This window comes from Phocoena phocoena, chromosome 2 (genome assembly GCF_963924675.1).
Source record: "Phocoena phocoena chromosome 2, mPhoPho1.1, whole genome shotgun sequence".
Classification (NCBI taxonomy): domain Eukaryota; kingdom Metazoa; phylum Chordata; class Mammalia; order Artiodactyla; family Phocoenidae; genus Phocoena; species Phocoena phocoena.
Genome location: NC_089220.1, coordinates 169,378,318 through 169,405,565, shown reverse-complemented (window position 1 = coordinate 169,405,565; position 27,248 = coordinate 169,378,318). Strand labels below are relative to the sequence as shown.

General features: G+C 44.7%; 1 protein-coding gene across 1 annotated transcript in view; it reads left to right on the top strand.

The window, feature by feature from the left end:
• The window catches only part of BEND7 (BEN domain containing 7), a 75,456-nt gene that overhangs the window by 13,301 nt on the left and 34,907 nt on the right, over positions 1 to 27,248 (top strand). Inside the window, exons 3-5 of the mRNA XM_065871825.1 lie at positions 10,821 to 11,120; positions 13,877 to 13,999; positions 17,953 to 18,215. Coding sequence (XP_065727897.1) covers positions 10,821 to 11,120; positions 13,877 to 13,999; positions 17,953 to 18,215 — 686 coding nt within the window. The remainder of the gene's footprint in view (positions 1 to 10,820; positions 11,121 to 13,876; positions 14,000 to 17,952; positions 18,216 to 27,248) is intronic.

Here is a 27,248-nt window from a genome sequence, read left to right as displayed (position 1 = left end):
TGTCTGGGCGGGGAGCAGTGCTGAGGGCTTTTGGCCGTAGCCCCATCAGGTGGTAATGGGAGGCGAGTGGAAGGACTGAAGAGCAATCTAGAAGTTATAATAAGCAGGACTCGGTGATTAATTGGCTGTGAGAGGGGAGGGATGGGTAATGAGGCCCAGGTTTCTGGCTTGGACAGCGGGTTGGTGCTATTTATTAAGGCTCGGGGATAGTCATCATAAAATACATTTTTGGATGCGATTTTAAGGTTGCTCTTGAAATGTGCAAGTGGAGCCGTCCAGTGGGCAATTGGATATGTGGCCTGGAGCCCCGAAGTGGGATCGGGGCTCCCACAGACAGATGGTCGCTGGAACCAGAGAGAGGCTGGGGGATCCAGGAAGTGTGCGGAAAGGCCCCGGGAAACTTGGCATTTAAGGCAGTGGCCGTGACCTGTAAGTGCGTGGTCAAGTCAGTTTAGTGGATTGTCACCAACAGGAACAAGAAGAAGAGAAATAGAAAATATCAGAGTGTCTTGCGTGCGGGAAGGATAAATTTGTGAAACTTTGGTTTTCTTGCTGTGAATCACAATCAAGAAAGTTTGGAAGCCTCTGATTTAAGCTGTGGTTGCCTCACCCCTGGAGATTTCCCCTTGGCCTCACTCAGGGAAGGCGACCACTGCCAACCTCCAGGTGCCTTTGGGCCCAAAGTCATCAGAGTTTCTTGAGATTCTTGGAAGAGAAAGGTGCTGTGAATGTGATCCGTTTTCATCATCATTAACATTATTTACATTGAAGATGAAACTGTATGACAGCATGTGTATTTAAGTTGGAATATTTTTAAAACTTTAAATGACTGAAGAAATATAATACCGCCAGTCCTTAATCTTGTTCATCCTTAACTGACCCACGGTGTAAATATGTGAATTAACATCTCAGTCAGGAGGGGGGATGTGTACTTCTGTACTAGCATCCTCTTTGAGTTTTCTGTACAGTAGAGCAGAGGGTCAAGATTTCAGATTATATTGAAAAGGATTGTCTCTTTCCAGACAGTAAATTACGAACATTTTCTCTCATATTGAATGAAGGCAAGATTTTGGTTATGCTACTCTAGGAAAATGGAAGCAGCCCTTGATCTACAATCTTGTTATATTTTTCCTGTGTGTACTGTCAGCCTTCGAAGACTTTTGCTTTATGCTTCACAGAACCATGAACACAAAAAAATTCTTATTCTCCTTTTTCCAAGTTAAAATATTTGGCTTTTGTAGAACCAACAGGACTCACATGAACCATGTTTTGAATTTATAGGACATGTCTGAGCCTTCTTCTTTTAGTTTGAAACAGTACAACTAAGTTGGACTCCATAAACATAGCTTGGTCCAAAGGTTTCATTGTTTCCACTATGTGTATTAAGATAAGTAGGGGGTTAAGGTGCTGACTACTTCAAACAGCGCCCAGCGCGGGTCACAACAGCTTCCTGGGTGCCACGCAGAGGGACTGTTTTGTGGATGGAGCCCTTCCTGCCATCCAGCTAGTTAGTTTCCCGAGCATCTTAATAGAGCAGTGAGGCTCATGGACCTTGGAGTGTGGTGGGTCTCTAATTTCTAAACTCAGAGTCTCTGTTTTCTCCTGGGTAAGATGTATTCATAACATCCGAACCTCTTAGCTTTGTGATCAGGACTAAGCGTAGGCAGCATGCTCGCCAGAGGGCCTGATACATAGTAAGTGCTCCATAAATGGTAGCTTTAACACTTTGCCACCTAAGTACGTCCAAATTCCTTTAAAAAATACATGGCTTGTAATGAGCTTCAAAAGAATGTCATCTTAGGCCTATATCCCAGGGGTTGCAAAATACGCCCCACCCAGGCCCCTCCTTCCTTGACCTTCTTTTGCTGCTGTCTCTGGCCACCTACTTCCCCTTCCTGCCCAGCTTCATCTTCCCTGGGTGACTTAGAGAAGATGTTTTTATGTCCAAAGCTGCCTCTACCAGTTGCCTTATACCCCAGCTTTACATTCCCACAGGGAGAAGATGGTACATAATTCTTCCAGATTATTTTTTTCTTACAAAAAAGTAATACATATTCATTCCAAAACCGCTTTGAAAGTTTTAACATATAAAGTTGAAAACAAGGTATAAAGTAAAAAATCCTGTCCCAGGGCTTCCCTGGTGGCGCAGTGGTTGAGAGTCCGCCTGCCGATGCGGGGGACACGGGCTCATGCCCCGGTCTGGGAAGATCCCACATGCCGCAGAGCGGCTAGGCCCGTGAGCCATGGCCACTGAGCTTGCGCGTCCAGAGCCTGTGCTCCGCAATGGGAGAGGCCACAGCAGTGAGAGGCCCGCATACCGCAAAAAAAAAAAAAAAAAAAAAATCCTGTCCCAGTCACACTCTCCAGCGATAACCAGTTTTTTTTTTTTTTTTTGGTTGCACCAGGTCTTAGTTGCGGCTCCAGGGCTCCTTTAGTTGTGGCTCACCAGCTCCTTAGTTGTGGCACACGGGTTTCTTAGTTGTGGCATGTGAACTCTTAGTTGCGGCATGCACGTGGGATTTAGTTCCCTGACTAAGGATCAAACCCTGCATTGGGAGCGCAGAGTATTATCCACTGCGGCACCAGGGAAGTCCCGATAACCACTGTTAACAACATGTGTGTGTAAAAAGTACACGTGTGTGTGTTATAAAAAGGAAAATTGAATCATCCTGTATAACGTTTTGTAACTTTTGTTTTGCTTAACCAAATCTCCATCTGTTCCACACAGGTTGAGTGTCTAATTTGAGCCATGTAGTTAGGCCCTGATTATCCAGTGGTGGAGGAAGTAATCATGGTCTCAGACGTCGTGGAGTTTCTAGTTTATCCTTCACTTACTTCCAAATGACTAGAAAAGGTCCATTTCATTCTTTACAGACATGTAAAGATATACTGTAATCTCATTGTACTGATATGCCATAATTCACTTATCTAATGCTCACTGATTGATGTCTGGGTGGTTCCCAGTGTCTCCCTAGTAAAATGATGCTACTGTGAATGTCCTTGTACTTGTGTCATGGGTACTTGTCTGAATATTTCTGTAGGATAAATGGCTGTGAATGGAATTGCCGAATTCCCTCCAAAAAGATCCCCCAACAACAGCCTATGAGAGGGGACCGTAACCCTACACCTTCACCCAAAATGGGCTTTAGGAATCTATAGTTTTTGCCAAATTAATAGATAAAGAATTTCACATTATTTAACTTTCATTACATTAATAATTAGGGACCTTAAGAGATTTGAACTATTTATTTCTCGTGTGAAATGCACGTTCACATCCTGTGCCCATTTTCCATTGTTAGTACGTGTCCTTTCCTTCATTGACTTATAAGGCCTCTCCCGTGTATTTGGGATTTTAGCTCTTTGGCTTGAGTATTCCTGAACATTACTTGAAGTGGTGGCTTCTGACCTACCCACTTAATGTGGCTGGAATTACAGTCCATGTCTGATGAAGGAACGTTGTATTGGGAGGCCATGTTGTATTTATTGTAAAATCAAAGTTTTCCATGTTATAAGAACACCTGGGGGAGAGGAAAGTAGATAAACTCTCTGAACTGGTTGGGGAGTTGTAGTGGTATCATAGCACTCTCTTCTTCTCATAGTTTATTCTCCTCTGTAGATGTTCTCTGAGGGACACGTTTGAGAAGCAGTGTGACAGTCCATTTTGATTCATTTCCTGGCCTTTCTCTGCTCCGCTGGCCCTTCTCACCCGTCTTAAGCCCTTCTTTCCCTTTCTGCTTTGAAGGCCTGTTTTCCAGCCTGGACCCATGGCATTCTGTCTTGGGACCTGTCCTGGCGTCACCTCCTCAGCCTTGATTAAAAAGAGCTCTGGCCTCCCGCCCTGGCTGTGGGTAGCGCTTGCTGGGTGCGCCTGCCCACGTGTTAGGAGAGAGGCCCTGGGTCCTTAGAATCATTGTGCATCCATTTGGGTCCCGTGCTAGGCTGTAAACTCCTGCAGGGGAGAGACCGTATCTTGTTTTTTTTTTTCTTTTTCTTACTCTGCTCCCACAGTATCTCATATTTAGTAGTAGTACGGTAAATATTTATTGAATGGATGAACGAAACTGGTATTATCTAAATAGATTTGAAAGGAACCTCGTTGTCCTTTCAGTGAAAACGCCATGTACGTGCTGAGCTGCCTAATTATTTTCCACCTAAAACTTCAGCTGAACGGGAGGGTCCTCCAGCACGTGGCAGCACGCAGGGGGGCTAACGCCTCCTGTTCGGAGCTTTTCTCAGTGGCGTTTAGACCCCGTTGTGTCGTTGAATGGACTCCAAGGGCTGTTTCAGGACGGCGGGTTCCGGCACATTCTCTTCAGTAGAGCTTGCTTCCTCTTTATTTTGGGGGCTTCCACTTCAGATTGCTGGGGAGGGAAGGGCTCACTTGGTGACCACCGCTCTGTTCTGTAGGGCTTCTCAGACCGTTCTTGCCGAGTTAGAACCCCAGGCTTGCGTGTCCCTGGTAAACATGGCTGTAGTCCCTGGGGACGGCCAGTTGTGACCCTGCTGGCATCTGCAAGCCAACACGGGTTTGGAGTGAGGATGCCAACCCCAGGTCTGCTCAGAGCGCAGAGTGTGCCCCAGATGCCTGCCTCTTTGGCTCACCTGTCAAGCCATGTGGTGAAGAGAGCCATGGCCTGGGCCTGATGGACCCTGCCTCCTTTTTCCTGCTGTTTCTCTCACTGCTGTCATTTGACAGGTTGTAGTTCAGCCTTTTCTGCAACGTGGCTCCATGCCAACTTCTACTCGTGTTTGAGAGGAGTTATTTGCAGCGTTCAGTATAAATCCTGGTCATCTTAGTATTTCTCACTGATAAACTCAGCTTTTTTCTATTTAACATATCATTACCTGGAAAATGCAAGGAGTTTTAAAGCTTTTTTTTTTTTTTTAAACGTATATCCACAGTGACACACAGCCATCACCACTGTTTCCAGAACTTCTTCAACCTCCCAAACAGAAAGAGTTCTTACTGTCACTCCTGCACATCTTCTCAGATGTCCCTCCTCTGTTTCTAGAACTGGAAGGGTCAGCTCTTTAGACCATAATGTCGCCCAGCTTCCTCCCTGGAAGCTACAATTTGAGTCTACTTTTTCCTCGTGAAAGATGTCGGGCTTCCCTGGTGGCGCAGTGGTTGAGAGTCCGCCTGCCGATGCAGGGGACACGGGTTCGTGCCCCGGTCCGGAAGGACCCCACATGCCGCGGAGCGGCTGGGCCCGTGAGCCATGGCCGCTGAGCCTGCACGTCCGGAGCCTGTGCTCCGCAACGGGAGAGGCCCGCGTACCGCAAAAAACAAAAACAAAAACAAACAAAAACAAAAAGAACAATGTCAGTAATAACTCGTAGTGTATTTGAAGATAATTAAGTCACTCAATAGCCATTTATCTCTCAGAGAAACGACCCGACTTCTTTAACCTTTCCTTGTTCCTTTCATCTTTTTCGTTGACTTTTGCACGCTCTCCTCAAGTTTCTCAACAGGCTCTTTAAAAGAGCGCAAAACCTGGACATGATGGGAGTTCCCTGGTGGCCTAGTGGTTAGGATTCCAGGCTTTCACTGCCGTGGCCCGGATTCAATCCCTGGTCAGGGAACTGAGATCCCACAAGCCCCGAGGCCCCAAAAAACCAACCAACCAACAAACAAACCAAAAACCGGACATGAGACCATAGTAAGAGTCGACCCATACTGGATGCAGTGGTGACTGTCCCTCCGTGCTTTAAGTGCCTGTTGGGCCTTAGGTAGAGGTGAGTTACCCAGTGGCACCCTGGGGATGGACTTGAAGGTGGGTCAGGGCACGTGGGGAGCTGGAGATGACGCGGTTCTGAGCGCTGTGACCGCTGCCTGCCACGGGGACGGGGAGTCCAGGAGGAATAGGTGGCCTCACTTCCCCAGCTTGGACACAAATGAGGTGATAGCTCTTTTAATGTTGAAATGAGGATTTTGAGCTCTCTGCGTTGTTAGATTAATAGGAAATCTGGTATCTCCGAATACAATGACCTTCCACCCCCTGAATTGTTGGTGAACCCCAGGGTCTGACTTAGTCTAGAAGGCCAGCTACCACTAGTAGTAATAGTAGCTACTGCTACTATGGGAATAGTTCGGGAGCGTTGCTTCATCGTCAGCTTTATGTACATTTCCAACTGCCTGCCGATTACCTAAGTTGCCTTTGTCAAAACTAGCCTCGCTGTATCGCCACTTCCCTGCACCCTTCTAATTCTCTGACTGGTGTTAGCATCCCTCCAGTCCCCCAAACTAGAAACCTTGGAGTTATCTTTAATTGATTCTCCTTCACATCCCACCCCCATCCCCACATCCAGTGAATCACCAAGTCTCTCTGGTGGACCTTCTTAAATGTCTCTCTTTCCATCTTATCTCTCCAGTCCCGTCCCCCAGTACTGGTACAGACTGGCACGGTCACTCACATAGCCTTTGGCAACAACCCGCTGGCTCGTTTCCCCTGCCCACACCACTTTCACCATAGTTTTGCCAGATTTGTTTTTCTAAAGGAAAGGTCTGATTATTTACCATCCTTATGTTAAAAGAGGTAATGAATTTTAAACTACCCAGAGCAATAACCCAGTTATCTCCAGCGCAAAATTTTTCTTCCTTAACCTGGTACCTTACTGGGATGACCTCACTGTACATTTCCACTTCATCACCTGCCACTTCTCTTCATGAGCCTTAAACTCCCGGCACACAGACTGCTGTTCAGGAAGAAGGGTGGGAGGTGATACAGCTGTGGCATCAACTCAAACAACAGTGAGCTTCTGTCTGGGGCCAGAAGAGTGATGTTTGGGGGTGGGGGGGGGCACCGTCCCCAGCCCCGAGGGAATGGGAGGTGAATAATTTTCATGAGGGGCTGCAGGGAGGCAGGGACCTCAGAGAAGAGCTGATTTTTATCTCTAGCAAGGAAGTAGAGGCATCTACAGATCGTGGGGCAATCTGCTACCTGGAGTTCCGGGGGCACAGAGTTAATAGAGGCATAGGGCCAACAGGATGGGGAGAATCAGGACCATTTCTTAGAACAACAAACCAGTATAAAGGGATTTGGGTAGAAGATGTTGAGAGATTTGGAGGGGGAGTACCTTTCAATTTGGACAAGATGATTTTTGTATCTCTGGGGCCCAGGAGATGCTTGATAAATGTTTATGGAATGATTTATTTCTGGTACTTTTTCAGTCCATCCTATTAATATATTGTTGGTTTATAACCTTAGGATCACATTTAATTCTACTGGACTTCACTCTGCTTTTGATAGAACATTTCTTTCATTTACTTAAGAAAGGTATATGGAATGCCTACTGCATGCCAACACCAGTTAATTTTTAGGGCAAAGATATGGTGACTGTTCTTCGTGAAAAGAAGGCATATAGAAACGGACATACAATGTTTACGTACGTCATCTCACTCTATGTTTGGGCATTACCGTCTTTTTTTCTTTTAATACCCCAAACCATGAATAATCGTGTTCTGCGTAGTATAGCTTTCTCTCCTGGCCAAGTTAAGGGAGATCCTGTATGGTGACTTGTGTGTTGCAAGACTCTGTATGTATTATATAAATTCTTTACGTGAAGGAAAGTGATCTTGTAGAGTCTTGAGCTTTAGCAAAGGGTAGAATCCAGCCTACTAGCTTTTGTAGACCTTGTCCAAAGGAGTCTAGTCAGTAAACGCTCAAAACATTTTTCATTTAAGGCTGTTTTACCTATAAGGCAGCCACATAGCATGGATCCATGTTAGTAAGATTTCTTACTGTTTTGTCTTTTCTAAAAAGATGCAGCCCCTTGCGGTTAAACATCAGTAAAGGCATAGTTAGGTTTGGAAAGGAATCAGGAAAGTGCACAGGTTTCCTTAGGGAATCCTGCTTCTTTAGAGCTTCCTTTTCCTGACATTTATACGTGGAGAAGACATTGCCTTAAAACTGGAAAGACAAAGAGAGGTCAGCTAGTGCTTTGAATCTCAATCTCGTAATACTTCCTGCCCTTTTTTGTTTTTGTTTTGGAATCAGAGAACTCGGCTTCACTGTGACAGTCAGAATAAGACCACTTTTTCTTTTTTTTTTTTTTTTTGCAGTACGCAGGCCTCTCACTGTTGCGGCCTCTCCCGTTGTGGAGCACAGGCTCCGGACGCGCAGGCTCAGCGGCCATGGCTCACGGGCCCAGCTGCTCTGTGGCATGTGGGATCCTCCCGGACCGGGGCACGAACCCGTGTCCCCTGCATCAGCAGGCGGACTCTAAACCACTGTGCCACCAGGGAAGCCCAAGCCCACTTTTTCTGAGAAGGACTTTTAGAGGCATTCGGTGCCCTGTGAACATCTTGGTAACGGAAAAACCTGTATCCCTCCTAGACCGCCCTGTGTCCCCCGCTAGGTTATGCCCAGCAAGGTCTGGTTAAGAATTCATTTTACGGTTCAGGAAGCTGAAGTCAGAGAACGGCAGGCGGCTTGTCTTGTATCAAGTAGCAAGTCAGCGCAGTCGGGAAGTGAGTCCAGGTCTGGGGAGCACCAGCCCCGGCCTGTCCCCTGACCCACACACCGGCGTCCGTGGTCTGAGCCTCTGCGGTGCCCCTGCTTGTCTGCAGTCCGCACCCATTCTATCCCAGTGCCTGCAGGCAGCTCGGCTTTTTCTGTTGTCCACACCTTTAGTCTTCAAGTCTCCCCGGCCCCCCGGCCCTCTGCTCCATCCCTCCCAAATGTGCTTGTGCGAGGATACTCTCCCCCTCTCTGCAGAGCACATCATCGCCAGCCAGCCTGTGATCCGGTTCCAGGAGCTCTTCCCCCAGGCGGTATGGTCAGGGCTGCTCCCAACTTCTCTGGCTAAAGGAAGGACAGTTCAGTTACCCATTGTCCCCTGGGGACACCCAGCATGTGTCCTCTAAGAAGCTCCCTGCAACTAGCCCGTTTCCCGCCTTCCCCACATCTCTCAACTTTCCTCTCCTTGACTTGGGCAGTTGTTGCACTTTTCTACATTCCGTCCTTTCGGATGCCCCACAGTCAGATGGACAGCGCGCTGTCTTCTCAGGACGTCAGCCAGCTCCGCTGCCCTCCTTCACAGACCCCTGTTTCCTTCCTCCTCGGTCCCAGGTCCTGATCTGTTGTGGTGGTTTGTTTTTTTGTTTTGATTTTAGAAGAAGTGTTTCTAAACATCAGCCCACAGCCAGGATCCCCCTTGATGCTTGCGCCTTCTTTCCTCCACCGAGGAGCCTGGACTTCCACATGAAAAGACCAAGTATGCAGAATTCACGCTGTAGTTTCAGTCTTGTAATTTTCAGAGCTACAACTTCTAGGGCTGTGAAACTAAGGTCATGACAAAGCAGATTTGCTCTTAGAAAGTTCCAGGATCCTCATGACTTCTTTCCCCGCCCAAGACAGCACTTTATCATAGAATTCAGTCCCCGCAGCAGAGGTGGAGCCTTTGGAAGGAGAGCATCCCTTTTGCTGTGATGTGTCACGGTTCGTGAGCAGCAGGCACTGACCCAGGAGCCAGGCCGTGCGCCTGTCTTCATCTGGCTTGGCCGGTGCAGCTCTCGCCAGGGATCCAGGAGGGAGGGCAGTGGCAGCCACTGGCCAGTGCCAGCTAAGATCAGCGTGCTGCAGGTGGACGCATGTGCAACGTCCTTGATCTAGAAGATCAAGAACAAAAACCCTGCAGGAAGGAAGCTCCTTCTTGCCGAAACTGCGCTGCTAACCTAGCCAGGAAGGTTTAGCTTTGGATGCTGAAACTAACACCAACCACACTGGCATACAGATTTATCTTTCAGAATTCCTCTGGGACCTCTTCCAGACACACCCTGTTCCCCAGACATCTTGAGAAACTTGTGAATTCTGCTGACTCTGCATTACTTAGATTGTGCTTTTGGTCATTCATTCTCATAAAATCTGGAACACGATTGATTGTTTCTATATTGTCACTGTCGCAGGTGTTTGAAGTGAAAAGAGTTCTATTACAAATTAAAATATTTCTCCTCTCAAGCACATGCCCACACAGAGCAGAATTGTAAATTTGGAAACCTGTGTCCCTTCTGTGTTTGCTCATGTTAGATGGTAGACCGTTAATATTTTTATTATTTTAAAAATTGAAGATACTTATTTGAAAACAGTCTATAAAAGTTGCCTTATAGTCAGTAATGTCTTCATATATTAATGAGCTAAATATCTAACTAGACAACACAAAACACCTACATTCATTGTGCAGTTAGTGCTACAGAGAAACCTGGCTGCTATGACGCTGAGCTCATTAAAACGTGATTGTATTAAACGTGCTAGATTTATCTGCAAGAGCTGTGTTTTTCCTAATAGATACTTTCTGTGGGCCTTTGCCTTTTCTTGTAGTTGAAATCGCAGGCATTTAGTAGAGTGACTGTTTGAGTGTGTATACATACCCTGGCATTAGACTTTTATTTTAACACCCAGATTAGAGGAAAAAAAAAACAAAAAAAAAACCGACTTCTCTTAACCTTTGTAAAGATACTGGCTGATGACAATTTAAGAGGATAGTATGTTTGAAATAGCTCCTAATACATCTAGGCATCCTCTAATGTTATTATTTATAGAAAATACTTTATAGCTGTATAATTTGAATCATGTTTAAGTAATATTTATTAAGTACCCTCAGTGCCATACAGATACTTTGGTTCAAAAAAGAAAAAAAAAATCCTCTGAGGAAGGAAGATTCTTGAAAGAGAGGCTTGCCTCTGGAGTCAGTAATCATTCCCATTTCCAAAGAAGGAAGAAGGGGTGGCCTTTTATCTGTTTTGTTTTGGTTTGGTTTGGTGGTGGATTATTTTTTCTTTCGCTAATTTACAGTGATATCTCTGGCCCCATTTCCATTAGGAGACGAAAGCATGGAAATTAAAAAACAAATTACAGGAATGAGAAGATTACTGAATGACAGCGCTGGGAGGATCTACCAGCGTGTGGGCAAGGAGGGGGAGAAGTTGAAAGAAGAACCCCAGGATCTGGATTCGATGTGGCCTCCGCGTTTGAACTCTGTGGAGGCCCCACCGAGCCTACACCCGTCTTCCCGGGGTGCGTGGAACGAGCTACCACCCCAGAGTGGGCAGTTCTCAGGGCAGTATGGCACCCGCTCCAGAACCTTCCAGAGCCAGTCCCACGCCGCCGGGAGCTCCAATGGTATGGCTGTCATCAGATGCTCACAACGCTTTCGGGGCCGTTGCCCCAACGTGTTTTCTGTCTAAATATTCAGCGTGTTCTTTGAGTTCAACATATTAAACCCTCCCTTAATCACCCACCCGCCTTAGCTGAGTTATCATAAAAGACCGGGAAGACATAAAGGAAAACGTTGAAGAGCATCAAAAACCAGAATTGAGACGCAGGAAAACCTGGGGGTTCTCCATTAGAAGGGGTAGTTTCTTGGTAGAGATTTTAGCCCTTTAAGAGGTTTAAAGCCATCATTTGCAGAGATAACGATACTATTGTCACAAAAGACTGAACAGTTAGGGCAGAAAGAGCTCCTCCCGCTCTGTCATTAAAAGAAGGTTCCTGGTCACGCGGTGTATTAATACGTCCCCTGGCCTAGTCTTGTGCTTTCTTCATTATCGGAAGAGTCAGATAAAGGCAGGACTGATGACCCCGCCCCCAGGTGACACCTTCACTTCAACCTCACATTCAAGCTACTGAACCTGTTGAGCCATATTTTACAACCTGCTTCATTCAGGTTGAAAAGTATTCCTTTAAAGTAAAATTTCCTTAATTTAAATTCCTAATTTTTTTTTAGTAACTTTTATTGGAGTCTAGGTGATTTATCATGTTGTGTTAGTTTCAGGTGTACAGCAAAGCGAATCAGCTATACAGATACATATATATCCCCTCTGTTTTAGTTTCTTTTCCCATATAGGTCACCACAGAGTATTGAGTAGAGTTCCCTATGCTAGACAGTAGGTTCTTATTAGTTATCTATTTTAAATTCCTAATTGTTAAGAAAAAAAAATCAAATGGCAAATTTTTTTTCAAGGCGTGAGGAAAAACTTGATGATTTCTCCATTCGCGTTAATTTTTCCCTCCAGTGACATGAGATGTTAATCGTTCTATAAATTATGTACAGATGTGCAGAACTGTAGTTTTCACACAGAGAACAAGAAGAAAGGAAGAATGCGTTTTCAGTTTCCTTGAAAAGTTAAGGATTTTTTATTTTCCCCATACATCATCCATCAAGAAAAAGAGAACTACTGTGATTTTATTTTTCTTTTTAAACACAATTTGCAAGAACCAGTTCAGAGGTATGAAGAGCCATTCTGAGCCACTGCCGATGAGACAGGGAGGGACCTCCAAGAGATGTATGGGTGTCTTCTCTCTCTCTTAATTTTACATAAGCCAATATCAGATTCACATGCTGGCATGCTTCCAGGTTAGAAGGAGATGGCTCTTTTAAGGCTCCTTCATAAAAATGAAAGGGCAGTTCTCTTTAAAATTAGAAAATGATTTATAACAAGCTGAAAAGGGTTGGTTTTGTCCTCTAAAAGTGATAAAGATAGACTTGGAATAGTGACCAGGAACATTCTACAACGTCCGCCTAACTCTACTGCCATGGGAGAAATGATGAGAGAACTAAAATAGCCTTAGGTATGTGTGAAGTTAGTAAGCCCCGCATCAATGAGCGTTGGGTGAACAGTGTTCTGTTTTCCAGGATACAACAAGGATAGTGGATTTACTTTGGAAAATATTAGTAATGGTAAAAGTTGAAAACATGAATTCCCCCATATTCATTTAAAAATAGATCTTTTTGTGTTGATTGCTTGCATATTTTCGATAGGAATGCATTTGGTGTCTCGTTGGAATTATCTGCACTTCTAAAGTTGTAACATCTCAACGTGCTACAACTCGGAACGTAAATAATTATGCTGTTCCAAAGATTAAGTATATCCACAAATAATGCATATTGCAGGATGTAAATTACATTTAATGTATACTAAAAGATATCACTGGACCAAAACCTTAGAACTTCCCTCTTCCACCTGTGAAAAAACCGAAGTGATAGCAGTCTCTCTTATCCTAATCCACTTAAAGGTAGCAGGGTTGGATGCTGAGACTGGGAGAACTGCGCTGAAAGCGTGTTTTTCCAAATGTCCCGTTTTATTACAGGGATAATAGGAAGATATTTGTTGACATGTAAGGGAAACAGGATAGTTTCATGAAGGAAAAGATACTAAATTTAAACAGTGGAAGAGAGACTAAAGTGAAATTAAAGAAATGGGAATGGAAAAAGGATGTAGAAGGATCTCCTTTATGTAGCTGGAGAAAATCTAACACCCCAGCACCCTCTAAACCCTCAAGTTCAAGTGGATCCTCCCAGACCCTCCTGCCCCCGCTTTCTCCATCCCAGACATACCACACCCAGAGTGGAAGTTTAATGTGTTGACCGATCTTAATTTTTGGAATAACATGATTAACGATAAAACTATTTTTTAAACAGACACATTTAATTCTTAGCATGAACCCTCAGGACATATCCAACTACCAGGCTTTGGTTGGGTTTTGGTCTCTTTGGTCACACTGTTCTCAGAGCTAGCTTTTTGTGCAATAGCACGGACGTGTTTCTAGTGAATCTTTCTGGAATTGTTATCTGAGATGAACCGGGGTGTCAGGAGGGAGGCCTGCTGTGACAGTGAATTGTGTGTGTCCGTTCACGCAGGCTCTGCCACCCGAGACACGGCGCGCACCTGACAGTAGAGAAGCCTGGATAATTAGACGAAGTCAGACCCCAAAACTTAGGCTGTCCAAATTACTGGGTGCATTTTCCTCGGGCACGGTTTCATAGTTAACTGCACAGGCTTCAGAAGCCTGTCACGGTCCCTTCCTTTTTTTTTTTTTTTGGCTGTTTATAATCTTGCTGTTGCTTGGCGCCCGTCATTCTTTTCTTTCGTGCTCAGGAGAACTTCCAGTGGTGAACTCGTCCGTTGGATCAAACTGCTGTACTTGTAGCTGCCAGTCGACGTTGCAGGCCATTCTCCAGGAGCTCAAGGCCATGCGGAAACTGATGCAGGTTCAGGCAGGTACGGAGATCAGGCCTCGGATGGAGGCCTCGGGTTCTGAATGCATACGTGACATCTCCAGTCAGGATGTTCATGGTGCTTTGATTACTGTCTGCTTCCCTCCTTGCTATCTTTCTTTTTCGTAGTTTTTTTAAAAAACATTTTTACTGGAGTATACTGGATGACATGCTTCTTCAATTAGCCATTTTCTCCACTTTTTCTACAACCCATCTTCCCATTAGCGACTCTAACAAATGCTTTATGGCCGGTACACGGGCTCCGGATACTTCAGCCCGACTCCCCACACTTCACAAATGTCAGCTAATTAAACTTTGAAACAATTATACCCGAAAGTGGGCAGAGCTGCCCGGGCTCATTTTCCTAATGGGAATCAACAAGGAGGTTCACGTCAGGGAGGGAGGTGAGAACGGCTCAGCTTCCCTCCCGAGGGGCTCGGTTTGGGGGCGGCGGGCGTCTCACACACTCCCACTCCTGCACAAGTTCCCACACACACACGCGCGCGTGCGCGCCCCCTGCACTGGGCTCCGTGTGACAGGTGGGGAGCCACGCATTTTTGTGCACACGAAGGAGCCCTTGGGAAGCACGGGCTCCGCTGGTGAAGATTCCAGAGCATCAGCTGACAAGAAACGTTGGCCCTCGGGCCCTGCTTGTGGCTTTTCTCCTTAACATTCAGGTCAGAGAAGCTCAGAGACACCTCCTGTTTTGTCTTTTTATTTACACGACGCTTTCTTTGTTCTCGCCCCTGTTGGACAAGTTGAAGAACAGAAGAGCAGTGAACTTGCAGTTTGGGGTCAGAGTCCCAGTTTCTCCTGTCCTAGCTTGTTTAACTTCTGTAACTGGAGTATTAATATCTAACATCTGTAACTGGAGTATTAATATCTAACTCACAGGGTTGTTGTGAAAATGGAATGAGATAGTAGATGGAAATGAACTCTGTAAGGCATGATCCGAGCCTCAGCTATTTCGTTAGTGTTGTTATGAAGACCTGTAGCATTTCATAGAGGTCTAGAAGTCTAGGTCCTTATTATAGTGGGTGTGTTTTCTAGTCTCCACGATTAGGGGAGAAAAAAAGGACATTTTAGTGACAGGCACAGAAAGTAACAAATCATTTTATTAAGCCCTCCCCCTTGTCAGGGAAAGCTGCTCCTTGAGCAGGAAGCTAGCACTGTCTTTTATGACTATCACCCCTAACCCCCTTTTCTCTGTAAAGGTATTCAGAAAGGTCACTGTTCAGAAATCGTACTTGGTGCCGTTTAGTGAATTCTAGTAAAATTTTAATATTCAATGATGTGGTTTGATGTAAAAAGCTTCATAGTAAAACATATCAGTCACCCAAGATCACGTGAAAGTAAAATGGGCAAAAGGCTTTCTGAGAAGCGACATCTAATTTCATGTGCTGGATTTGGTCTTATCCCAAGGGGAAAAAAAATAAGCATTTTGGTCAGGCCAGTAAGCATTTAACTCACCTTGTTCCACCAGGATAAGCTGTGTTCTTATTAACCTGGTAAAGGCTAACATCTGCTAAATGAGGAGCTCAGAAAGAAAGGTTACTTCATCCGGTACAGATTCTTTCCTCAATGGAAGAATTTGTTAGCACTTAAGAAAATGTGCGTAGGAAACTGTAATGATTTATTTTGTTACTTAAGCTCCTTACTCCTGAAATGGCAAACTACAAATTGCAACCCTTTAAATCCTTGACTGAAGCCTTTTTAGGATCTATTAAGTAAATGCCTCTATGTCACCCTGTTTTCTTTTCTGAACCTCTGCAGGTTAGGGTGGTAAGCGACTCCAAAGCTGTAGGAGAACCCAAAGGATAAACTGAATAAATTACTCTCCTTTCCTTAAACTTAAGAATTTGTGTTGAGTGCGTAGATTTACTTAAGGTTTATTGCCTATAAAACGTAGATTTAAATTCTATTTAGAAAGTTTCACCTTTACTTCAGGGAGAAAGCCAGGATTAAGATCAAGCGATAAGATCTGGATACAAAAGACTACGGCTCGCTCTGTCCAGACTTGTGGAAGGAGGAGAAAAACTTAGACAGTACCTGTGTTCTTTAAACTTAAATCATTTTGCTTTTAATTTTGGAAAGTGAGGCTGGAGTCCTAGACCGTAGATAATTGCTTCGGTTGTCCATGTGACTTTCGGGATGGAGACCCAGCCGCCTCGGGTGAAAATCTGGACCAAACAGAGAAAAGTTCCTGTCCGGCTTGCATAGTAGGATCACTTGAGGAGCTTTAAAAAAAATCCTGATGCCCAGGCATCACCCCTGGAAATTCCAATTCAAATTAATCTGGTGTGAGGCTGAGGCACTGCCTTTTTTTTTTTTTTTTTTTTAAAGCTCCAGGGTGATTCTAACGTGTAGCCGAGGTCGAGAACCGGTGAGCTAGACTAATTACTGCATGGGCGGTCAAAAAACTTCTCTGCTCATTTGACGTTGCAAGTAGTTTGTTTCTAATACTTATTTATAAATTTCTGTCCAGCCTAGAGATGCAGATATCAAGTTCAGAGTACAAATATTCTTTATTTACAACCTGATAGGAAATGATCCATATGATGTGCATGTAGAGATCTTTAGATTTTCATTTGTCTTATTTTTAGAGGTGTACTTCTGTAAAAAAAAAAAAAAAAAAAAGCAGCTATGTCCTGTGGTTGTATTTATCAAACCATATTAACACATGAAGATTTAAGTAGTAATGCCGTATTTTCCTACAAAACTTTGCATCAGAGTATTTTTATTTATTTATGTATTTGGCTGCGTTGGGTCTTCGTTGCTGCGCGCGGGCTTTCTCTAGTTGCGGTGAGCGGGGGCTACTCTTCGTTGCGGTGCGCGTGCTTCTCATTGCGGTGGCTTCTCTTGTTGCGGAGCATGGGGTCTAGGTGCGCGGGCTTCAGTAGTTGCGGCACGCAGGCCCTGCAGCTCGAGGGCTTCAGTAGTTGCAGCACTCGGGCTTCAGTAGTTGTGGCTCGCGGGCTCTAGAGCGCAGGCTCAGTAGTTGTGGCACACGGGCTTAGTTGCTCCATGGCATGGGGGATCTTCCCAGACCAGGGCTCGAACCTGTGTCCCCTGCATTGGCAGGTGGATTCCTAACCACTGTACCACCAGGGAAGCCCCCAGAGTATTTTTAAATGGTTAATAAACGTTACTTCTCGAAGGGCACCAATGAGAACTGTAATTAGCATCCTTGGTCCCCTTAAGTACATAGGCAGCATCGGCACCCACTTCTTGATGGGTGCTTTTCGTCTTTGGAACTCAGACTGTTTCTGGGTCTTACTGATTTGCTCTCCTTGTACAGAATTATAGCCTTCCTCTTTTTCACCTACATGAAACTGAGGCAGAGAGGAGCAGCCTGGTCGGAACCCAGGAGAGTAGCGTGTGGAGATAGCTGATGTGTGGAACAGCATTGGTGTGTGAGGCCGGAGTAACTGGACCTGAAGTTGACCGGCAGGCCTGGCCCACATGCTTACGGGTCATTCCTGAATGACGCTTTTGATCAGCTTTGCCCCAGTGACCGTCCTTGCTCAGCCTTTGTCAGCTTTGGCACCTGTAGGCTGCTGGCCACTGATCAGCTTAACCTCAAGTGACAACTGGAATATTCCTGAGACTGGCTTGCCAGAAAGCATGAACATCCACACCGCAGTTTAATTTCCGGAGTTCTCAGTTATACGCGAGTGTCACGGGATGCGTAAAGTCATGCTTCAGTGTTTTTTCAGAGCTCATCATCCTTTCCTCCTGTCGATTACCCACCAGCATTTGGAGCAGAGTATTCTCTTGGGCTTTTCTGCCTGTAGACCTTTAAGGCTGCATTTGGTTATCTTCAGGTCCAGCGTGAGGTTGATTTCAGTGCGCCTCGTCCTTGAGTGAACCCACTTCAGCCTCAGTTTATGAAGCAAGTACATACTCTCCTGAGTTAGAGACAAGTGCCTGTACCGTATTTTTGTTTGTTTTTCACAGTTGGAACCCAGAACAGACAACAACCCCCCATTTCCCTTATCTGCTCCCAGCGAACTGCCGTCGCACGCAAGAGAAATAAAAAGAAAAAAGTGCCCCTGAAGACTGTGGAACCTCTCACTGTGAAACAGAAGCCCAGCGCGTTAGAAGCCGAGAAGGCGACGGCGGCCCCCGAGAATCCCAGCCTCCCCTCGGCCGAGCATGCCTCCCCCAGGGAGGACCACATCCTAGGATTCGGCATCGTACTCGAATCACCAGCCTCTGATGTAAGTTGATGTTTTCTGGCTGCTGACGCTAATGTGTCACTTTGCCCTTAACTAGCTCTGCCCAAGAAAACCAGGGAAACTGGCAGAATACACGTGGGAAAGAGGAAAGGAAAACTCTTAGTAATTCCCTTGCCCAGGGTTTTCTCTTCTGAAAATCTGAGGCCCTATTTCCTTAAACACGTTTGCATTCTCTCCGAAAGAAGAAGGATGATGAAGTCCTGCTCACTAATTTCGTTAACATGTTTAATTTTGAAGCAGCCGTTTTCAATTTCCTCAGCGTAGTGAGCTAAAAGAACATAACTGAATCCTTTGTAGATGGGCATAAATGAACAGAACCCTACAGATAAGGTCACACCTTTCTAGAAACACAAACGAATAATAAAAAAAAAGGGCAGTGTTGCTACTTCTGTTTTATAGATGCAAGCCACACTGCTAAGTAAGTCGCAGTGCCGTGCCACTGAGTCTCTGTAACGACAGGTTAACAGTCTGCAAAGGTTTTTCTATTTAAATATCATCGCTAGAAGGTCGTCGCAGCCCAAGATGCTGAATGACATCTAAGACGTTCGTCTGACTTACCATTTTGTAGTCACACGGCCATAAACGAACTTCTTCAGTAATGTGCTCTATCGGCCACGGCGTACCCTCCTTGCAGTACCTTGATCTGAGTACACTGATGCCGTGAACCCCAACTCGTTGGGAGAGTTCCTAAAATAAACAAGGATGGGTGAGCTATTATTACCAGATGGCATAGGATGAGAAGCCCGCTGAGAACTCCCACAGGCCTATATAGGATGAGAGTTTGGCCCTACCTCTTCAACTTTAAATAAGAAATAAATTGCTATTTTCAATCAGTTGTTCCTTTCAAGTTGCAGAAAGACGGTCTGCCAGCACGGGTCTTTAAAAAAGGGAGGCCACAAAAAGAATCATCTCGTGACTTGGTTAGACTAGAAAATCATTTGACCTTTTATCCAATCCTTGGCGTGAGGGGTTCCTGTTTATTTGTTTCTTTACCCACGAACACACACACAATTGTTAAGAAGTTCTTCTAGACTAAAAACTTAGTTTTAAAAAATCATTAATGACGACAGCATTCTACCCTGGACCAGCTGGCTCATTTGATCCTACCCCATTGTTACTGCAGCTGAGGCCCTGGTTTCAAAGCCCACGTGGATCACACATTTGGAAGCAGAGGTAAATGGTTCCACAACACAAAGTACATTGAGTCTGAAGCAGTTTTCATAATACTTTTACGTTTTTCTTGAATTTTTTAGGCCTTCTTTTCTGTGATAGGCATTAATGTATCAGGAGCAGTCATTTGAGTTGTGAAAATCATCTCCTGCGTGAGTCGATCTAATGCTCAGGACTGAACTTGCTCCTTTTTAAAAAATGTTTAAGGTCTAAATGTACTTCAGAGATAAATTGAGAAAGGTCTGTTAAAGGCTTTATGTACATTACTGAAATAGAATAGAATTTTTCTTATCTTTACCAATACCAGTATTGTAATTTAAATACCAAAAAATAATTTGCTTTTTTTTTTAATAATTTGCTTTTTATTCATGATGATTTTTGCTAACAAGAGGTATTCAATTTAATAAAGCACGTTCAGAATTGTCCATGTAAACTCAGTTAGGTGCTGACTGTCTTTGACTGAAGAATAACATGCTTCTAAAGAAAAGCAAAAGCGTACACAGATATTATCTTTACATCATCCAACTGATATGCCCTTTGATTCGTCTATTCCACGGAAATCGTCACTGCACCTAGAGGACCACGCAGTGAGTCCCATCATCAGAAATTGTGTCCCCGGATAGTCTTGCTGGCATGAATGAGGCTGGCCCTTTAGGTGGTGGGACCATCAGTGGTAAGGCATCTAAATTTAGGTGCCCTTCTAGTCTTCTGTTATTTCTTAGCCGTGAGCCTTTTAAACTTTGGTGCAAGTCCAGAGGAGAAAACAGAAAATAGATCATAATCTTGTAGGAATTATTCTATAAAATCAATTGGAGAAAAGGTAATATAACTGGATTATATATAAGAAGATGGGCATTGTGTATCTGAAGATGGGCTCTGAAAAGTACCCAGTGTTGGGACGATTAAGTCCAAAGTTATAGGACTGGGCGTGTGGTCCATTGTAGTTAGAGCAGCTGTGTGGCCTGCACTGATAGCGAATGATGATATAAACATGGGATCGAGTCCGACAGTGAAAGCCCTGATGTGTCCTGCCGAGGCCCTTGGGCCTTTTTTATCTTGTGGGCACTAGGGAGCCATTGCAGATTTCAAGTAGAGGAATAATCATACCTGTGTTTAGAATGGAATCTGGAACAGCACTGTGGATGATTGATGAACATAGAAAAGAGACTAGAGGCAAGGAGAGCAGGAAGAAGGTAATTCCAGGCGGCCAGGCAAGAGATGGGGAGGGTCTGTACGTGAGCAGTGAGCCTGCAGGGACAGAGAAGTGAGAAGCCCCCGGGGGTGCCCACACAGAGGACCTGGTGGCTCAGGAGAAGTAAGCCCCACATTTCTATCCCGGAAAACGAGGTTGGTTACTAGATGCTACTGATTTCCTTAACTGAGACAGGGAGGACGGAGCAGAAGCAGGCCTTCAGTGCTGGATGGGAAGTAAAAAGAAGCTGAGTGTCCTCAAAAGGTCATTAGACGTTTGGAGCACAGGAGAAAGATGAGAGCGGGAAGCAATGAAAAAAGGACACATAAAACCTGTGCTTTATTGTTTTTTAAATGTAAAAAAAAAAAACAATTACTGTAAATTGTTTAAAGTTCACAATGCATTATCTGTTTTTATGCTGTGACTTTTATTAGAGTCACCCAAATACAAATTTGTGTATCTAGGCACAGGCACGAACGTGAGGGGCTGTAGATCACTGCAGGTGGACCGCCGACCCTCTGACCCCTGACGGGTATCCCTGCTCAGGGCAGAGAAACAGGGAGCCCTAATCAAAACCAGCTACAGTCCAGCACCTCGGAGTGCTGTCAGCACTAAATGACCTGGAGCACACGGGGAAGTCCTCCTGCGGTGCCTGCACATAAAAGGTACTCAGCAGATGTGGCCAAACGTCTCCATTTGTGTAAAGCACAGCATACAAAATCCCCTTTGAAAACTTTGGGTCTAGGACTTGGCGTTAATCAGAAGCTCTCCTCAATTGAACTCCTATCTTCTCGTTCTTTCCCTGTTATTCCTCACTGTGCACACATCCCCCCGCCCAAAGCACCAAGATGATTTCAACAATCCTTTATAGAACTTGCTATACCAGTTTGGAATTATTTACGTGATTTCCGCTCCTTCCCTCCCCCTTGGCTTCTCAAGGGCAGGGAATACATAATAATAATAATAATAATAATAATAAAATAATAACAGCATTTATAGTAGTAGTAGCAGTAGCGTTTGTGTGCTATCCTCTGCCAAATAAGTTTTCAAATCTCATCCTTACTCTTTGAGGTACTAGTATTATCCTCAATTTATAGATGAGGAGACGGTGGCCTAAAGGGCTTAAGTAGCCTGCTCAAGCCCACAAAGCCAGAAAGGTGGAGCTGCTTCCCAGACCAGGGCTGAGTGTGCCCTTACCCACTGAGTGCCAGACTTGGGGCCCTGCTCTAGCCCTGTTCTTGAACGTGACCACCGCTCACTAACTGTTCATGAGACGATCGTGACACAAAGGAGACCTGGAAGGTTAGACTATGGCTGTGTGTGCTGTTTACGTGGAAGTCTCTGGGGGGAGACCTTCATGGTTAAGGGTGCAGCCTCTGAGGTCCGGATGCCTGGGCTACAAGCCCAGCTGTGTGACCCCGAGCAAGTGCACCCACCCTCACCTCCCTCAGTTTTCTCTCCATAAAATGGGAATGATGATAGTGCAAACCTCAGAGACGGGGCTGGCTGGAAGAGTTAAATGAAGACATCTATGTAAAGCACTTAGAATAATACCTAGTATGTTTTAAGCACTCAGTAAATACTGGGTCTTTTTTTTTTTTTTTTTGCGGTACGTGGGTCTCTCACTGTTGTGGCCTCTCCCGTTGCGGAGCACGGGCTCCGGACGCGTACCATGCTCCGGCGGCATGTGGGATCCTCCCGGAGCGGGGCACAAACCCATGTCCCCTGCATCGGCAGGCGGACTCTCAACCACTGCGCCACCAGGGAAGCCCTACTGGGTCTTTTTTAAACCTTAGCAGTCCTAGCTAAGTACCTTTATAGGGATAAATATACATGTTTGTTAAGTAAAGTTATGTGTACATATACATGAAAAAATACACATGAGCTAATAGTGTTTTTAAAAAGAGAGTGGCCAGAAATCCTGCCCCTCTTTGGGGGCAGGATTACTTGATCCATTTTAAGTTAGCACATTAAATAAAATTGAAACCTGAACTACACAGAAGCAAAAGCAGAAACCCCAAATCTCAGATTTAAGTACAATATTTAATTCTTTCTTTAGGAGTTCCCAACCCAGTATTCTACCAGTACTCAGACAAGACAGTTGTGAATTTTTTTACAGTCACTGTTTTTCCCTACCTAGTTGGATTTATTGGGCAGATATACGTGGCTTAGGTTTATTTCCTTGTTGTTGCTTCTTGTTTGGCTTGTTCTTTGGCCATGGTGAAACACTAACATCAGGTTTTTTTTTAAATATTTCAAAATGTTTTTTAAAAAACATAGGAAGTGTTTTTCTATTTGGTGTCGTTACTATGAATACTTTGCAGTAATCCTAGGCAACACAAAAGTTATCAGAAGGTACAGCTTTGGATACCCATCAACTTAAGATAATTTTGTTAATGTTTATGTCGTTCTTAAAATAAATAATTTAAAATGCATTGGTGCTTTCAACATAAAGAGCTCCTGAATTCAGAATCTGTTTTCTTAATTTCTTCTTAGCCCAATAAATAAAGTAATCCACTGGGAACTGGTGAAGCAAATCAATCAAGCAAGTGATTTTTTAATTTATTCATCGACACACTGAAATTAAGGCAGGAATATGCTTGAGAGTTTAAGTTCTAGTGCAGACTGCCTGGGTTCACATCCTTGCTTCACCACTTATTAGCTGGCTAACCTTAAACAAGTTACCTAATCTCTCTAAACCTTAGTTTTTGCATCTGCAGACTGGGGATCACGAAAGTGGCCGCCTCATAGGGTGATGAGAATTAAATTAGAAAACCCATGGAATGCGCGTCAGCCTAGGGCTTGGACTATAGTAAGTAGCGAAGACATGCTAATCGTAGCGCCATTTTCCAGGGCTACTGAAATGAAGTAGTCCTCGCCCTTCAAGTATACCATATGAGGAAAACACATAAACAGTCACCACAGGGTAGTAGGACGTAAGGCTAGCAGGCTGTCAAGGTGGAGCTGGCCTCTGCCCAGAGGGTTAAGGACTGGCTCTCAGTGGTGGACATCTTCCGCGAGGAGCAGTTTCACTGGAGTTGTGTTGCAAGAAGCTAGACTGCAGTGGTTGAAGTCTTATGTGTTAAACATTCTGGCTCAGATAGCTTGAGCATAAATGAAGCCCAAGTCCTCGGTCATTAATTTACCACCTGAGAAAGGACGATGCTGAAAACATCCCTGAATGACTTGACAGTGTCTCATTATGCAAGTGCATGGAGGCGTGTTCAAGGAGCCAAACTTTAATTCATTAATTAATTAATTTTTATTTATTTTTTTGGCCACGCCACGAGGCTTGCAGGATCTTAGTTCCCCGACCAGGGATCAAACCCAGGGCCCTGGCAGTGAAAGCACCGAGTCCTAACCATGGACCGCGAGGGAATTCCCCCCTGTGAAATTCTTGGTTCTACCAAAATTTTGTCGAATAAAAATCCATAATTGACTTAATAATCCAGAATTGACTCTTTAATGACTTCCTGTAATTATCATCCTATTCAACGTCCAGTATGTGCTAGTCTAGAGATTACGCCTACTTTTGGATAAACCTCCTGCCTGAGCTGCTTTTTTTTTTTTTTTTTTTTTTTTTTTTTTTTTTTTGCGGTACGCGGGCCTCTCACTGTTGTGGCCTCTGCCGTTGCGGAGCACAGGCTCCGGACGCGCAGGCTCAGCGGCCATGGCTCACGGGCCCAGCCGCTCTGCGGCATGTGGGATCTTCCCGGACCGGGGCACGAACCCGCATCCCCTGCATCGGCAGGCGGACTCTCAACCACTGCGCCACCAGGGAAGCCCTTGCCTGAGCATTTTTTACTTGCCTTTTTACACAATGGGTCCACCCACCATGGGGCCTCTGCCCCCTTGATGCAGTGGTTCTCGGTTCTGCCACGTCCCCAGGCCACGCTGTTTTGAGCTGTGCCAGCTGGACCAACGAGAGCAGGCCCGCCTTCCAATCCAGTGGGTTCTTGGGGCCGCCCAGCTTATTGGCCATGATCTTGGAGTGGCATTTAATAGACAGTAATGGTAATACTTGCTAAATCTACCTGGAGCAGACCTGAGTTACAGGGAACAATTTCAGTTTTTCTCAAACAGAAGCAGATTGCATTTGCGAGCAAAATACAATCAATTATGAAGGGGTTTTGTGTGTTTTTTTTAATTTCATAAACTAAAGCTCATTTTTGTAGAAGTACATCTAGTACACTGCTAAATAAATACTAAGTGAGAAAAAAGGATCATTGTATATGATAATACTATGAACAGAAAGGTTGAATTTGTAGCTTTTAAACATTCTTAAAAATTATGTTATATGTTTTCAGTCCAAATCCTGCCTTTTCATCCATAGTTTTCTTGTAGGTTTCAGTCTTGAGCCAGTCTGAAACTTGACTAGGTTGCAAGTCAAGTGTAAGAACTATTGTGTATAATTCACCAGTTTGCAATTAAAAATCTGGGGCTAATGCCCAAAATGAACGAACATTCACGCACTTCCTTTTACTCTTTTAACCAATGACCACATGTAGCTTTTTACATGTCTTACTGTAATTTGCTACTGACGATAGATACCTTATATAAAACAGCCAATATCAGAAATATTCCCGGTGTGATTCATTTGTTATGATGGCCTTAAAATAGTTTTACATTTTTTCTTTAGATTATATAGAGGAGACACACGATATGTTCAGAGAGACTTAGGGAAAAATCTCTTAGTCTACCAGGTGCTATGGGATCCCCCCAGCCAAACTAGACCTTGACCCCAACTACTTCTAAGCAAAGGGAGACCACAGTTGAAATGCAGAGAGAAGCAAGATGGTTAGTGTGTCCACAGGCCTGGGTCCAAGAACATTTTCAAGAGTCCTCATGACTACATGCGGTTTTTGCCTCCCGAACTTCACTGGGTGTAAGATGCAACACCACTGGATAGGAAAAGTCACCATTTGATGCATAACTGTGCTAAGTGGCTGAGGTACTGAAACTCGGCAAGACATACATGGAAATCCAAATTTATAGTGGGAATCCAGACTCTTAAAATGGTGACTCCAAGTGTCGTAAATCCTGCCCCATACTTTGCATGTCATCATTTAAAGATCAGGGGCTTCCCTGGTGGCGCAGTGGTTGAGAGTCCGCCTGCCGATGCAGGGGACACGGGTTCGTGTCCCGGTCCGGGAAGATCCCACGTGCCGCGGAGCGGCTGGGCCCGTGAGCCATGGCCGCTGAGCCTGCGTGTCCGGAGCCTGTGCTCCGCAGCGGGAGATGCCACAACAGTGAGAGGCCCGCATACCGCAAAAAAATAAAATAAAGATCGTATTACTTCAGTAATCAATAAAATCTGTAAATTAGTGTATTAGCTGTCTGTCCTCACTCGAGTGTCAAATAGTATTTCTGTCAAAGGAAGTGTAGCTTTTAAAACGATACACATTTGGAATAGTGGTGGTTTCTATCATAGCCATCGTCAGTAAACAGAGAGATCTCGCTTCGACTAGACAGTAAACAAAAAGAAGAGATTCAAGCATACAATTAAAGAGTTTTAACCTGTTTTTAAATATAAGTGCAAAGTTGTGGATCATTACACGGCTGGAATCCACCTGCCATTATATTTCTAAAGTGGGAGAAATAAAAAGGTTTCAGAGTAAAAATTTGAGATTAATCAACCTTGTATCTTTTCTTCATGTCTCAGGACGTAAAGCTCCCCTCTTTTTTTTTTTTTTTTTTTAAAGGAATTGGTTCGTTGCGTTGTGGCCCCTTAGTGCTCACCGACAACCAGCTAAGAAACTTGCATGAAAGAAAGTGTGCAAGGAGCAGGGAGGGGCAGAGACCAGTCACCTTGGCCTCTGCTGCTGGCCTCCACCTAATAAAACTGACTCCTTTGTAAGGGACGCATAGCTGGGCCAGTTCATGTTCCTTGATCTGGAAGGAGCGCTCCAAAATAACAACAACCGTCTGGCAGTAGAAAGTAGAACACGAAGCATCGACAGCTTCTGCATCGGGGGAGCATCTCAGAAATCAAAATGCTACTCTGACCCCATAGGCAGTCTCTCGGCTCCACAGAGACCTCCAGAGACTTAGTTTTAGGGGTTCCAGCAGATGCCACAAACAGCGACTGCATCTCTCTCCTAAATCCTACCTCCAGGGCCCTGATAAAATGCTATCCTGGCCCCCTAACCAAAACCCCTTCCCCCCTCACCAGCCAAATGCTGCCTAATGGTCTGTACCCCTCTTGTAGCACTTATCGTTCTCCAGTTTGTATGCTGGGGGTTTATGAACGTGTCTCGTCTAGTGAGCCCGACATTAAACTCCTTCCACACAGAGGTTGCTGAGTAAATATCGATTGATTGAGCCAGGGCAGTGTTCTCTAGGTAGCCTGCTCCCTGAGCTAGCATGGGCCCTGCGGGGAGAAGACTGGCGTGCCGGACCCGGGCAGGGCAGACTCCACACATGCTTCCTTTATGTGGGGATAAAAGACCTCAAAATCAATACTAGTCATTTTGAATGAATTGTTATATAGTGTTTTGTTGATTCTGAGAAAAATCTATCAGGCGCTAGTTGGGTGTTTGGCACTCTGAATGCAAAAGACAGTACACATTCTGATGAGAAACACAAACTCCCGACTAAATAAATGCAGTGTGAAAAGTGCCAGAAACATAGTTCGTAGAAAATACTCTGCATCT